This window comes from Fringilla coelebs (assembly GCF_963513975.1).
Source record: "Fringilla coelebs genome assembly, chromosome: 5".
In the NCBI taxonomy this organism is placed as follows: Eukaryota; Metazoa; Chordata; class Aves; order Passeriformes; family Fringillidae; genus Fringilla; species Fringilla coelebs.
Window position 1 is genome coordinate 13594920 of NC_140033.1, and position 14065 is coordinate 13608984.

At 41.5% G+C, this 14065-nt stretch overlaps 2 protein-coding genes across 2 annotated transcripts; one reads left to right on the plus strand and one right to left on the minus strand.

The window, feature by feature from the left end:
* Nucleotides 1-347: 347 nt before the first annotated feature.
* RINT1 (RAD50 interactor 1) lies at nt 348-11946 on the plus strand. The gene is made up of 14 exons (XM_084206063.1): nt 348-624; nt 1669-1856; nt 2024-2265; nt 2433-2606; nt 2684-2833; nt 4017-4173; nt 5930-6040; nt 6224-6449; nt 7034-7171; nt 7937-8136; nt 9328-9542; nt 10206-10386; nt 10475-10593; nt 11173-11946. Exons 2-14 carry the CDS (start codon nt 1680-1682, stop codon nt 11384-11386), a joined length of 2304 nt encoding a protein of 767 aa, XP_084062189.1. The 5' UTR covers nt 348-624; nt 1669-1679; the 3' UTR covers nt 11387-11946.
* A 104-nt stretch (nt 11947-12050) lies between these two features.
* EFCAB10 (EF-hand calcium binding domain 10) lies at nt 12051-13836 on the minus strand. Its single transcript, XM_084206064.1, has 4 exons — nt 13625-13836; nt 13345-13509; nt 12979-13063; nt 12051-12459 (listed from the first exon to the last, which is right to left on the minus strand). Exons 1-4 carry the CDS (start codon nt 13722-13724, stop codon nt 12423-12425), a joined length of 387 nt encoding a protein of 128 aa, XP_084062190.1. The 5' UTR covers nt 13725-13836; the 3' UTR covers nt 12051-12422.
* Nucleotides 13837-14065: the final 229 nt, after the last annotated feature.

A 14065-nucleotide genomic window follows, 5' to 3' on the forward strand; every position in this document is an offset into this window, starting at 1 on the left:
CAGCCCGTCAGCCGGGCGGGCTGCGGCTCTCGCCGGGCCGTGTCCCTGTGAGCACGGGCCGGGCCAGCCCGTCAGCCGGGCGGGCTGCGGCTCTCGCCGGGCCGTGTCCCCGTGAGCACGGGCCGGGCCAGCCCCTGAGCCGGGCGGGCTGCGGCTCTCGCCGGGCCGTGTCCCTGTGAGCACGGGCCGGGCCAGCCCGTCAGCCGGGCGGGCTGCGGCTCTCGCCGGGCCGTGTCCCTGTGAGCACGGGCCGGCCAGCCCCGAGCCGGCGGGCGGGGAGCGGGGCCCCGGGAGCGGCCCCGCGCCTGCGCTCCGTCACCCGCGGCGCTGCTGACGCGGCGGGGGCGGTGCCGCGGCCGCAGGGACCCGCGGGGAGCCCGCTGAGGGCTCCGGGCGGCGGCTGCCGCGGCTTTTCCCGTCCCCACGGCGCCGTCCTACGAGGGGAAGCGGCGGCTCGTCGGCCGGCACCCGTGGCGGGGGAGGAAGGGCTCGCCGAGCCGCCGCCCGGCTGAGGGGCTGCCCGGCCGCCCAGCCCGGGCCGCGGTCGCGGCGCTCCGCTCGCAGCCTCCCGGAGCCCGCAGAGCCTCCAGCCGGCCCTTGGCAGGGCCCGGCCGTCTGGCCGAGGTGGGTGCTGAGCGGGCAGCTGGCGGGAGGGATGCGCCCACACACCTGTTCCTGTCTCCTGTAACCCGATCCTTTCCACTAAGTATGAGAAGGGCACCGTTCGGTTAGGTTTTTCCTGCTGTATAATGTTTACACTGCTGCAAACAGGAATTTTACTGCTCTGCTTTCTTTATTCGGCTGTTCCTCTGCAGCACCCTTGGTCGCCCAGTTTGTCCTGCCTGGTGCTCTCTATTGCCTCTGCTACTCTGCCTCATCAGCTGCACCACTTTCTCACTGCAGTTGTCATTTTAATAGGGATTTTAACTTAATTAAAGCTAGTAGCAGACGAAGGGCAAGTGTGTCGGGTTTTATTTTTAAATACTGTTTTGAAAGTGACACGAAGAAGTAGAGGATTGAACCAGCCAAACAGTTGTCATTGTTGTCTTTTTTCTTTCACTGTGAACATCCTCTCAATGTCACGTTTCTCTGGATGCTGCCAAATGTGTGGATCAGCAAGTGTCTTTTATGTTATACTGTGTGGGGGTTTTTAGGTAAATATTTCAGTGATGTATTTCCTTTCCAAATTATTGTAAGGCCCGCATGGATACTATGCTAGTAACGCAATAGTCATGAGTTGGTAACTCTGAAATTTCCTAAACTTGTGAAAAGGGAAAGTGGAATATTATTTTCCTTTGCATTTTACAAGTTTTTTTTTTGTAGTTTTCATTACATTTTCCATATTATATATGTAGGAACTACATATTTCTTGAACTGCTTTTAATAAAGTTCATGCTTTTGGGGAAGGGAGAAGTTAACAGATGTGTTTCTCTTCAGTAGTTAATGTATAATAAATCACCAGTTGGATATGTCAGCAAGGTTTTATCAAACCTGACTTACGCCAGCAAATTGTCTCACTTAAAGCAGTACAATTCATTAATATGGTATTTCAGTCTCAGTTTAAATTGAACTGCCCAGCTTTTCATGGAGTTTTGTTCCTCAATAGTTAATATTTGTTTGTTCTGTCTTAGTGTTGGCTAATTAGAAATCATATACTCCATATTGCAGAGGAAGAAGCCATGGCAAGCATTGGTGTTAGAAAGAAAGAAGTCACTAGAGACCTAGACCACTGTGATATCCCATACTATGTTTCTGAATTTGTGGAAAGAGAACTTGGAAATGACTATGATTCCCTGGGGAAGCTAGACAGCCTGATTGAAAAGCTATCTGAAAACAAAAAGCACTTAGAAGAACAGGTAAGCATCTTTCTGTTTCATTTTTTTTTTCTTCCTCTGAACATGCTGTATGACTGATTGAGTATATGAAACTAAATTAAACGTATCAGTGGGCCTGATACACAATGGCACTGCTTTACACAGTGCAGTGGTTTTATGTCTGCCTTAATACATCTCTGTCAATGCAGGTACTTACAGTTTCGTCAGAAGTCCCTAAAAGAATTCAGAATGCCTTAAAGAATGCAGAAGATTCCAAAAAGTCTCTGAGTCAGCTTCTGGAGGAGGAAACTGTTCTGTCTGAGTCCATCAATAGCCACTTGCTGAAAGCTGAGCCATGGATGGAGGATCTCGATGTGCTGATAGGTCAGGTGGAGGAGATCGAGCGACACCTGGCCTACCTCCAGTGGATTTCTCGCATAGAAGAGCTGAGGTAGTTTCTGAGTGCTGTATGTATGTTCTGAGACTGGTGACCTGGTTTATCCCCTTATTAAAATATTTTAAATTCAAGAAAGTTTTGTCTTTACTTTTCAATATACAAATAATTCTTTTATGTTGTCAGTAGTGAATATTTGGCCTTATCTTTTTTGTGTTTTATAGTGATAGCATTCAGCAATATCTGATGACCAACAATGTTCCAGAGGCAGCCAGTACTTTAGCATTCATGGCAGAGCTGGATATTAAACTTCAGGAGTCATCTTGTTCTCATCTTCTTGCTTTTGTGAGATCCACTGTTAAATTCTGGCATAAAATCCTTAAGGACAAATTGACAAGGTAAGAGGGATACTGTGACTCCCTCATCTTTACGTTGTTCTGTCAGTTGGTGTCCAAGTGCTGATTTTGTGTTGCAGTGACTTTGAGGAGGTGCTGACGCAGCTCCGCTGGCCCTTCGTGGGGCCACCTCAGTCCCAGGCATTTGGCCTTGCTGCACCAGCCAACGCTCCTGAGGTGTACAACAACTTGGAGATGCTCTTCTGTCAGCTTCTGAAACTGCAAACCTCGTATCCTTTTAAATTCTTGCAGTGTATTTTAGCAAGAATAAAAACTTAGAGATACATGTTCTCAAGGAGAATTATTTAAAATTTTTTCCTCCCTAAAGAGAGAAGATAATTTATATTTCTTTGTATTAATATTAGAATGTTGTGGGGATTGGGGGGGGGAGGGGGTTGTTTGGGGTTTTTTTTTTTTGGTATTTAGGAAATGCCAAGTGCCAAAGTTGTCCTTTTTGTCAGTAGCAACATTTTAACTCCAAGTCATCAGATCCAATGCTCTCATGGTAGCTGACAGTTTAGGTTGCATGAGGATTTGGTCTCACACTGTTTGGAATCATTGCCCATGCATATTAATGAAAAAATGGTGATGTGTGTTTACTACACAGTTAATACTATTCTTTTTATAGCCTTATGTGAAATAACCTTTAATCACTTTAATATGTCCCGCCCCAAAAGGAAAAAAAGGGAAAACATACATGTCTTGGAAGGAGACTTTACAAAAAGGGGAGACTGCAGGAGGATTTCTGTTGTGCAGCAGTCATAGTCTGCCTTTGAGGTTGCTCAGAGGGCACTGCTGCTCATTCTGTGCCTGATTTTTATGAATTAAATAATTCACAAAACTAAAGCTCAACTAAGTCTTTGTGTGTTCAACTAAGCCTGTGAGTGTGAGTGAGAGACTGTGGCTCATGGCTGCTGGGTTTTTTTTTAAATCATATAGTGGAAAGATGCAAGGCCATTGTGCACAATCCTGAGTTGGCAACAATTTTGGTTTGGCAGAGTGGCTCACTTAAATCCATTACATGAAAATGGGAAATCATGTGTTGCATTTATTAATCCCAGGAGTCTTTATCCTTCTTTAACAAATATGAATAAGTGTGTCTCTTGGACAGCCACAGTGTTTGTTTCTGACAATGATGGTTTGCTGGGTTCTTACATGTTTCCTAAATCAAACAGACTTAAGGGACATGTATTGTCATTGAATAAATAATCCCTAAAGGCCTGAGTTATATTTAATACTACATAAAGTGGAACATTTTGAGTATCTTTTATAAGGAATTGTATTGTTTTCATAGTACTGCCTTCAGTCAATAGTGTAGAACTAAGCAGTGTTCATTTTTATAAAACTGTTCTATTGAAATGATGATGCTGGGGTAATTCAACACTTAAGTCCATCCTTGACTGTCAAACTTAGAGATGAGCTGTTAACTAAACCCAAACAACTGCCAGAAAAGTACCCTTTACCCCCTTCACCACCAGTCATCCTTCCAATACAGATCATGCTGAATCCTCTTCAGAAAAGATTCAAGTATCATTTCACTGGAAATAAACAAACCAATGTTCTTAACAAGGTATGGGAGAAAGTGGTTCGACATTTCTAAATTGCTTTGTAAGCAACCTCTAGATTGCTGTGTTTAAATTGTGTAGATTTTCCAAAATTAGGATTCTTCAAAACTGTGCAGTTCTTGTGCCTACCTAAGTGTGGACAGACATTGAGATAGCACTTGGAGACCTTTCAGAGACACAGGCATTTTCTCTGGGTGAGGCAATATTTTTCCCTTGTCCAGATCCTTCGTAAAACATCATTACAATCTTAGACTGACTCCCATCTGTTGACAGGTTTTGATTAATTTCCTCAGTCTTGTTGCAAATGGTTCTGCACTGTTATGTATTTCTTGAGCTCTAAGGCTGTGATTTGATTTTTGGCACTGTTTTGCTACCTTCATGTAACTGAAAATGTTGGATATGAAATGTGATTAGTCTAAAGATACTGTTAAATAATTTGTTTTTTTAATGGGTTGAATTTTTTGATTGACATAAAAGAAGAGCTGCTGAGTTTATCAGATGGAAACTGACTCACTTTTTGTGTGAATTGCCTTCAAAGACTGAGGATATTTGTCTGAGAATTACCACTGGAATGGGTTTCATTGCATTAATGCCACTGCAACATTGGAGCAGAGTTTAAGAGCTGTTTTGTAACAGTCCTGTTGCACAGGTCTGCTTATGATCACCATCTTGTGCAAATCTAAATAAATTTGCAATCTTGACAGATGTTACCACAGAGCTTTTTAAAATACTGTTGTGTATGTTAGTGGGAAGGAAAGAGGTGTTTTAGATATGGACAAAATTATTTTAAAAGCAAATGGAAAATTTATGTTCAAGACATTGAATTTTCAAACAACAATAGGTGAACAATTATTTTAAAAATAAGAACTTATTAAGAAAATGTTACAGGGAATCGTGTCAGGTCAGAAAGACATTTCAACAGGGAAATTTGGTTTGGGGTTTTTTTTTAGTAATTACTTGGATAATGCAATAAAGAAAATATCAATGTAAAATATTAAAAAGACAGCAACCTGGACAAGATTAACAGTATTTCAGAGGAGAGGCTCAGAGTTCACAATGACCTTGCCCAGCTGGGGAAGGACTGTCAAAAAAAACAACCCAAGCATGATAAAATTAATGAGACAAGTGAAAATGAATACAGGGGTGAGAAACAGACACACAGAATGTGAGCGCACCTCAGCAGAAGGTTCTTGAGCTGTCGGGAGTGAGGAAACAGGAACTGCTTCCAGTTGCACTAACACTGAAAGAAGTGTTCATCAAAACCTGCAGCCCATACTTTTAGGGGTAGAAACTTCAAAAAGCTTAAAGGCATTAAAATGTGAAATGAGAGGGTGATAGATTCCCCACTTCTAGGGGGAAGGTGGGGCTGAGGTTAGGTACGATAACAATAAGAGCAGAGCTTTTCTCAGGAGCACATCCTTTTTGTTGTACCAAGAAATGAGGGCCACACAGGAGAACAGGAAGAAGTATATGAAGCAGAAACAAGTCTCACATGAGTGAGAAAGCAGTAGAGAAAGGGGAAATTAAAATGCAACTTTTGCTTGAGAAACACAATATTTGGTACATTTAAGACAATGCAAATCCAGAAATATTTTTCTTATAATGCTTTAATATAAATGAAAGTTAAGTAAAACAGAGTGAAAGACTCATGTGACCTGAGATCACGAGAAGGCAGGGAAAGAGTTGTATTGTCCTTAAATACTAGTAGCACTGAATAAATGTTTGGATGCATTTAATAATTTATTTTCTTTTTTAAATAAGCCTGAGTGGTATTTAACACAAGTCCTTATGTGGATTGGAAATCATTCAAAGTTCCTTGATGACAAAATCCAGCCAATACTGGACAAGGCAGGATCTTCAGTGAATGCTGGGGTAAGTAATGAAATGGTTTGTAAATGTGAATATAAATATCAAAGTCAGCTTCTGATAGATATTTGGCCCATTTCCACTGAAATGTGTACATGGTGAGACTTAGTCTAGTAGCAGTTTCTTGTGTGCATGTTTGCACATGTCAGTACTTCCTGTCTCTGACATGGACTTCTTTCCTTTCCAAAGCTTGAATTCTCTCGTGCTCTAGTGATGCTGATTTTGGAGAAGTTGGCTGCTGATATTCCCTGCCTGTTGTATGATGATACACTCTTTTGTCACCTCGTGGATGAGGTCCTTCTATTTGAGAGAGAGTTATACAGCGTTCATGGTTATCTCAGCAGCCTTCCCAGCTGCATGCATATTCTGTCAGAAGAATCCTGCTTCCAGAGGTGGCTGACAGTGGAAAAAAAATGTAAGACTTCCAGTGCATTTTGTTGTCCTTTATATTGCACAGTCAGAAAGTATGTGTCTACTTTCACAGCTACCCTTCTTAAGTAGGATAAGTCACTTGGACAGGGCTACTACCAAAAACATAGGTATTTTTATGCTCTGTCATTATTCTGAATAAAAATTGATTAGGTTTTAACAGTGCCTCTGTATTTTGTGGGACTCTTGCCCCTAAACTGTATGCAATCAAGAAGGCTTATTTTTAGACAAATGTTATGTATGTGCAGAGATGGACTTAAAATTGAAATAAGGGCGATGTATTAGTTTTTGAGAAATTAAGAAGAAATATATTGGAAAAGAGCAAGCCAACTATTAAAATACAAAACCAACCCCCCAGTCAATTCTGGCATTTAACTCTGTTAACAGTGTTGCAAATAGATACATTGAAGCTGATTTTGTATGAAATGAGTTGTCAGTTATTTTTTATAAACTGAAAATGCGAAATTTAATTTATCAGAGATAAGGCTTTTATGTTACCATACTTTAGAGGGGCTTTTGTTAGATTTTTTTTTAATTAAAAACTTAACTTACAAGTTTTTTGCATTTCAGTTGCTCTTCAGAAAATGGACTCTATGCTTTCTTCAGAGGCAGCATGGATATCACAGTACAAAGATATCACTGATGTAGATGAAATGAAAGTTCCAGACTGTGCTGAAACTTTTATGACTCTCTTGTTAGTTATAACAGGTAACTATATCTATGGGCATTGCTCTTGTTTGTAATGAACAGTAAAAAATCTTCAGCTAACAGATTTCTTTACTAAATAGTTTACTAAATATTCATTGTCAGTAGTCATTCATTGTCACCAAATAATCTTGCAAAGTTGTAATGTTTGCAGTTTAATAAAAACTTCCTGTTCGTTTTGTATTTTGGACACTAACTCATGCATGAATAATCTTGACCTACTGACATGTTTAGAAAATAATAATTATAAATATATGTTTGATTTTTACAATATTCTCTCATAGTTGGCAGAATATAATTTGTTGCAATTCAGTAATAAATCGTAATAGTTCTTTTGATTTTGTGTCAATTCAGAAGCTATTAAGTATCTTTTCTTTTTTTTGCAACAGTACATAAGAGCAAGTATGTTTTCAGGAGCCCATTGCATCTTCAATGGCTTGGTCTTTCTCTGTGTGAGGATGCTTTAGGGGCCGCCCTGGAGGGTGTGGTATTACCACACATTGCCTCAAGTGTTAGAGTACAAACTGCTCATGGAATCGGGAGGGGGAAGAAAGTCATTGCATGTTTAGCTTTTGCATGGGCAATTTCCCTGAAAACATTGAAATATTTATTGGCTGGTTTAAATACTGACATCTAAATACTGACTATATGATGTTCTCATAGGCGTGAGGTGGTCCATGTATGTACCTGATGCCTGTGATGTTTCTTTTTGAAAAGCTTTCATTTAGTGTTGGAAAGCCTAAAAACATTTTACTAATGTCTTTCCAGACAGGTATAAGAATCTTCCAACAGCCTCCAGAAAACTCCAGTTCCTGGGCCTACAGAAGGAGTTAGTTGATGATTTCAGGATACGATTAACTCAAGTGATGAAGGAAGAGACAAGAGCTTCCTTAGGATTCCGATACTGTGCAATCCTTAATGCTGTTAATTATATTGCAACAGTGTTGGCAGACTGGGCTGACAATGTAGTAAGTAAATATTCTTCTTTAGGAAAAAAAATATTTTAAAGTGGACTCGGGATGTTTGTTTTGTAACAAACATTTTATTTTCAGCACTTTTTAGGTGTATTCAGGAGAATTAATTACTGAAAAAATAGAATGAGATATAAATTTGGATTTAGTAAAAGATGTATAAATAAGGACAGGTTATTGTTTGAGGCCTAAGCTGCCATTTATAAACTTTCTAGGGAAATGCAGAGAGAGGCTGGGAAATGGAATAATCTGAAGAAACCCAAAACCCTGGTATCTTTTACATGCTTTTTATTGTAAAAAAAAAAGTGAATTGATTTTGGAGATCTCAGAACCAGAGCAGCAGCCTTTGCTTGGTGCTTCAGCTCCTCCCATGGCAGGAGAGCTTAGACAGATCCCATGTGGGTATTTGTGTTGCAGCGCAGTTCAGGTGGGGCCCAGAAAAGCTGCTCACTGATAACTGGGAATTGGTGACTGCTGTACAACAGTCTGGTGGCAGCATGGCCTAGTGAGGAATTTTAGTTTTTCTGCAGATATTGGTGCTGAAGGTCAAAAAACCTTTTACACAAGGAGTGTGCAGAATAAGGCATTGTATGAGCTGTGGGCAGCCTCCAAATTCTTACTGTCTTAACAGGAAGCTGTGGCTCTAGCAGGGGATGATCTTGACTTGATAGGACAGCAGCCTTCATGTTGTATAACTGCATCTACTAGTGTCTTGATCTGCTTAAAAGCAAAACCAACAAGCTGTTGCCACAATGAACTCAATAAACTAAATTCATTTTCTTGCTGTTGTCAGCACAGTAAATTTATGATTCAATGAATAATCATTGCTAAAAAAATTACAATTAAAATTTACTTTTGCAAATCTTCAAGAGGCCAAGGTAGGGTTTTTTAAAAGCATGCTGCTGTCAATCTTAAAATATCTTTTCAGTATTTCTTTAGATCTCTTCCCTTTAACCTATCTGCTGTTGTATCAGTTCCATCACTAGGATTAAACCACCATGTTTTGTTTTTCTCTAAATCAGGACCACAGGGAAGGATAAGGAAGTGTTTTTAAAATCTTAAATTTTTAACTTCATAAATGTGCCAGAGGAGAGTGTTTTCTACAACTGTGTCTAACAAAGTACCAATGAAAAGTTCAAGAAGTAAGGTTATTTTCTGTGGTGTTCCTCTCTGGTTTTGTTTGCCTAGTTCTTCTTGCAGCTGCAGCAGGCCGAGCTAGAGGTCCGTGCAGAAAGTGACACCATGAGCCAGCTCCAGCTGGGACAGCTGGCATCCATGGAGAGCTCTGTCTTTGATGACATGATCAACCTCCTGGAGCGCCTCAAGCATGACATGCTGACACGACAAGTAGATCATGTCTTCAGAGAGGTCAAAGATGCTGCAAAGCTGTACAAAAAAGAGAGGTGATTCTGTTTATTTAATCTCTTTGCATATTACAGAATTATTTCCTGTTAAAAATATTGACATTAGTAAAGGCAAGAATAGATAATAGGTGGCATTTTTTTTCTGGAGTAGGAACGCTGCAGGGTAGTAAGTTCTGGAAAATACTCTTTATTCTTACCTGGGGACAATTGTCATGCTATGTTTTCTAAAGTAGTTCCACAATTAGTAGATGTATTAGTTTAACATCCTAGGAAAGATTCTGGATAGTTCTAGTTTTCTATTTTGAGCAGGAATTATTTTCTTCATAGTAGTATAGAAGATTTTATGCAAAATGGCCTGTCATGACTGTTCTATCTTAACAGACTCCTAGGGCTTCTTGAATATTTTCTTCTGAGTAGAATTTCTGAAGTATTTCATAAAAGGAATAGAACTCAATGATTTTCAGATTAGATGGAGTTCCCTAGAATGACATGTTCAGAGATTTATAACTAAAGCATGAGTTTAATATTAAATGAAATTCAAACACAGCATTAGACTGATAACTTTTAGATTAGAAATGGGAAAGGATTGTCTCTGAAACATTGTAAATGGGTAAGATTTTTCTTTGAAGGGTAATTTTAACTTTAGTTGTTGTAACATGAATAATTTCACTCTAATGACTGCAGTGCAATGGTTTCTTTTAGGTGGTTGTCTTTACCCTCTCAAGCAGAGCAAGCAGTGATGTCCTTGTCGAGCACGGCGTGCCCGATGCTGCAGACACTGCGAGACCGTTTGCTGCAACTGGAGCAGCAACTCTGCCACTCACTGTTCAAAATTTTCTGGCAAATGCTTGCAGAGAAAGTGGATCTGCACATCTATCAGGAAGTGAGTATCAGTGTGACCTGTGCAGTGCCATGTAGGTGTCAGTGACAGCAGACATTTAAACAGCAGATGCACCTCTTTGTGTTTGTAGATCATTATGGCAAATCATTTCAATGAAGGAGGAGCAGCACAACTCCAGTTCGACATGAGCCGGAATTTGTTCCCCCTATTTTCACATTACTGCAAGAGGCCAGAAAACTACTTCAAGCAGTAAGTAGGCAAACTTCTGATCTACTGGTACTTCAGAAGTGAGTGTCCAGAGAAATATAAGTGTTCTATTTAAACCCAAGATTTTTTCAGTTAGTTTTGATCCACACTATCCACACTTTAAATGTGTGGATCATTTATATGTCTGATGTTTTCAGCTAGGAAAGTGGATTCTGCAGCATTCTGCAGCAACAGACTGTGGCATGTGTCTTGGAGTATTTTGTGCAGTCAGGATGTCTAGATAAACTTATGGAAGGAATATTAAGAGGCACAAACCTCTGAATTTGGGGCCAAAGAAACTAGTCAAAGATACAGTTACAACACAACAAACTTTACTATTAGAAGGACTACTTTAAACTATTTTCCTCCTCAGGATTGCCTTGTGAGGCATGAGAAGCTGCTACTTTCTTTCTGGTTAGTCTATTTCACTAGCCCAGAGTGTCCTAAATCGTCCAGTATCAAAATCCTCAAGTGACTGAGGCTGAAATCTGAATATTTTTAAACCAGCATGGAGGATGGAAGGGTTTTTTGTTACACTTAAATTTGTGCTGCTTACATTAATCCACGCAACTTTTCCTCTAGCATAAAAGAAGCCTGCATTATCCTGAACCTGAATATTGGCTCTGCCTTGCTTCTGAAGGATGTTCTACAGTCAGCTTCAGAAAATGAACCATTAAAGCCCAGCCAGCCATCTGCAACAGCAGCACTAAATGAACTTGGAGTTTATAAACTGGCTCAAAGGGATGTTGAGATTCTTCTCAGTTTGAGAGCTAATTGGCCAAATACAGGGAAATAAAGACTTCTTCAGAAATGGTTAATAACTTGGTCTAGATTACTTATTCCAAGCAAAAGCAAAGCGAATATCTTGTAATATACTTATTTCTTTCATTTCTGTATGCTGAGAGATTGAAACAATCTAATCTTATGCCTTATTCTATACAGTTCAAAGAAAAAAATCAAAATGCTGCTGACTTGGTGTTGAACTGTGCAGATCTTATTTTCCATGGCCACCTCGCCGTTGCATTTGGAAGCCAAAACTGTTGATCTCTAATGAACAGTCTGCCTTGTCTGCTTCATTCTAAGGAACAGAGTATTTACAGTGTAAATGCAGTTTTGTATGTGGGCTAGTGTTCCCTATGAACTGGTCAGTCTTGAGTTAAACACAGATGTTTTGTATCTCCAAATTCCAAGTAATGGATGTTCTGTATCAAAATGTATATTATCAATGCAGAAGGAAGGAATATGTCACTGTTTTCTTCATACAAATTAAGATAGTCTTTTACAGAAAACACAATAGCCTAATTTTTTTTAAACAGTTTTTCCTTATAAATTGAACATTGTGTGCTAAGTTTGAAGATACCACTTGGAAGTGCTACCTGCATTTACATGTGGACATTTGTCAAAACTTGTTGAAGTTGTTTTTTCCTTAAAAATACCCGAAAACCAAAACGCAGTGCAAGCCCAGAAACCAACTTAATTTTATTCAGTGCTAATGAGCCAACAGGTAACAATCCTTTACTGTAAACTATAACCTGAAGGAGGAAATTCCAAAATACTATCTCAGTTGCAAAAGAGATTTCTGCTTTTTTTTTTTTAAACCATCTAATTATATTAAGAACAATTCTTAACTATACTCCCTCCAGTGCCTGCTGGACATGCACATGTTCTTGTCACTTGTCCTTTTCAGCTGATTGATCCACTGAAGGGCAGGGAAGATAAGAAAAAGAGAAAAGAGAATATTGCTTAAAATCGACTCTTCACAGCTGACAAACCAGAAGAAAAATTGGGGAAGATGCCTGTTTTTAATTATATATAGCAGATCATTGCTCAAACTAATACACAGACCAGCTCTCCAGCATCTTTTTCTTCCTAAGAGAGAAAAAGAAAATCTCTAGTTAGATAATGAGGATAATTAGTTCCTTACCTTTCAGCAATTGCAACAGTTACTAAAAAATTGCTCCTAGAACCATACCTTGACTATGAGGAATTATTTGAACTCTGAACCTATTTCATCTCCAGCTGTGCTACCACCCCTGACAAAGAAGACAACAGGGTCCCACATTTCTAGATCAGTATTTTAACCCCTGGGCTGCCTGATGACCTTCACTTTGACCTGAGGGGTGGGAACCGTGAGAGGATCCTGAAACTGAGGTGGTGGAGGGCATGGAGTTTGGTTCACCTTACAGCAAGGCAAGAAGGTCAGGCAGTAACTGACCTCTTTTTTTTTTAATCTTGCAATGCAAAGTGACACAGTTGAGCTTAAACTAGCAATTAAACAATCTGTTAATTATGGTAATAAAAAATAAATCTCAGCAAAATACCTCCTATGCATATGTCCCCCCCTCCAAAAAGAACCAAAAACAACACCACAATTTTAATTAAACTTACATTCCTTCCTTGAATTCATCCAGTGTGATCTCCACATCATCATCTAGCTCCAAATCCTCAGTGCTCAGTCCCAAAGTTTTGAGGGCTAAAGTTAACAAAAGAGAAATTTTTATGCGAGTCATTGGAAAGACAGATTTAAATTTAAAGGTGCCTAGATCTAACCAGGTAAACGTGTGTAACATAACAACATGTAACTTAAACGCAGGAAACTTAACCACATGTAACTTTTTTGAACTTTCCAAGTTCCAGGTTGTGTGGGCAGCTGTGCGGATAATTTTGAAGTATACAGATGGGTATCTCGGAAGCTATTTTAACAGTTCTGTGCAAGCGAGCGGTTTGGTGCGGCGGGGCCGCAGGCGGACGCACCTTCCCTGTACTGCGCGGGCCTGATGGAGCCCTGGCCTAGGACATCCAGCAGGCTGAACATGGCGTCCACGTTGGCCTCGTCCATGAGGAACGGGTACTCGCCCTCGGCTCGCCTCCCAGCCTTCACCCGCTCCAGCACCTGGATCAGGAACTCGCGTGGCCGTTCTGCAAGGAGGTCAGAGTGCCCGCGGGCACCGGGCCTCAGCCGGGGCGCGGAGGCCGCGCAGCCCCGCCGCCCCCGCTGCCGCCCCGCTCCCGGCGGGGCCGGGCCTGCGCGCACCGGGGCGGTGGAAGAGCAGCAGCGCTCCGAGGCGGTGCAGCAGCTCGGGCAGCCGGTGCCGCCGCAGGTACTCGCGGCTCTGCTCCTCGCCCGCCGCCATCCCGCGGTACCGGGGCGGCGTGAGGGGGACAGCGGCGGGAGCCGTGCGGGCACGGGCGGGAGGAGGGCGAGCAGAGGAGCTCCGGCCGCGGGACGCTCCGCGGGGGCAGCGGGAAGGGGGAAGGAAGAACTGACTTTCCTGGAAGTCGTCACGGTAGCACCGGAACAGCCACGCCTCGCTCCCCGCTGGGTCCCGGCTCTGCGCTGGTTCGTGGCGAAAGCGAATGACCCGCGGTGGGTCCTTTGTAACACGTACGCGGGTGTAGGGGCCCGCTAGTCCGGAGAAGAGTCATGGTACCCCCTGTCAATGCATGTAAGTGTCTCAAAGGCCCGTGCCAGGAG

Coding starts and splice junctions, on each gene's coding strand:
- RINT1 (XM_084206063.1), top strand. CDS start 1,680: ATGGCAAGCATTGGTGTTAGAAAGAAAGAAGTCACTAGAGACCTAGAC. Junction 7,172..7,936: donor TCTCTTGTTAGTTATAACAG/GTAACTATATCT, acceptor ATGTCTTTCCAG/ACAGGTATAAGAATCTTCCA. Junction 9,543..10,205: donor AAGCTGTACAAAAAAGAGAG/GTGATTCTGTTT, acceptor GGTTTCTTTTAG/GTGGTTGTCTTTACCCTCTC.
- EFCAB10 (XM_084206064.1), bottom strand. CDS start 13,724: ATGGCGGCGGGCGAGGAGCAGAGCCGCGAGTACCTGCGGCGGCACCGG. Junction 13,510..13,624: donor GCTGCTCTTCCACCGCCCCG/GTGCGCGCAGGC, acceptor ACCTCCTTGCAG/AACGGCCACGCGAGTTCCTG. Junction 12,460..12,978: donor GATGAATTCAAGGAAGGAAT/GTAAGTTTAATT, acceptor TTTCTCTCTTAG/GAAGAAAAAGATGCTGGAGA.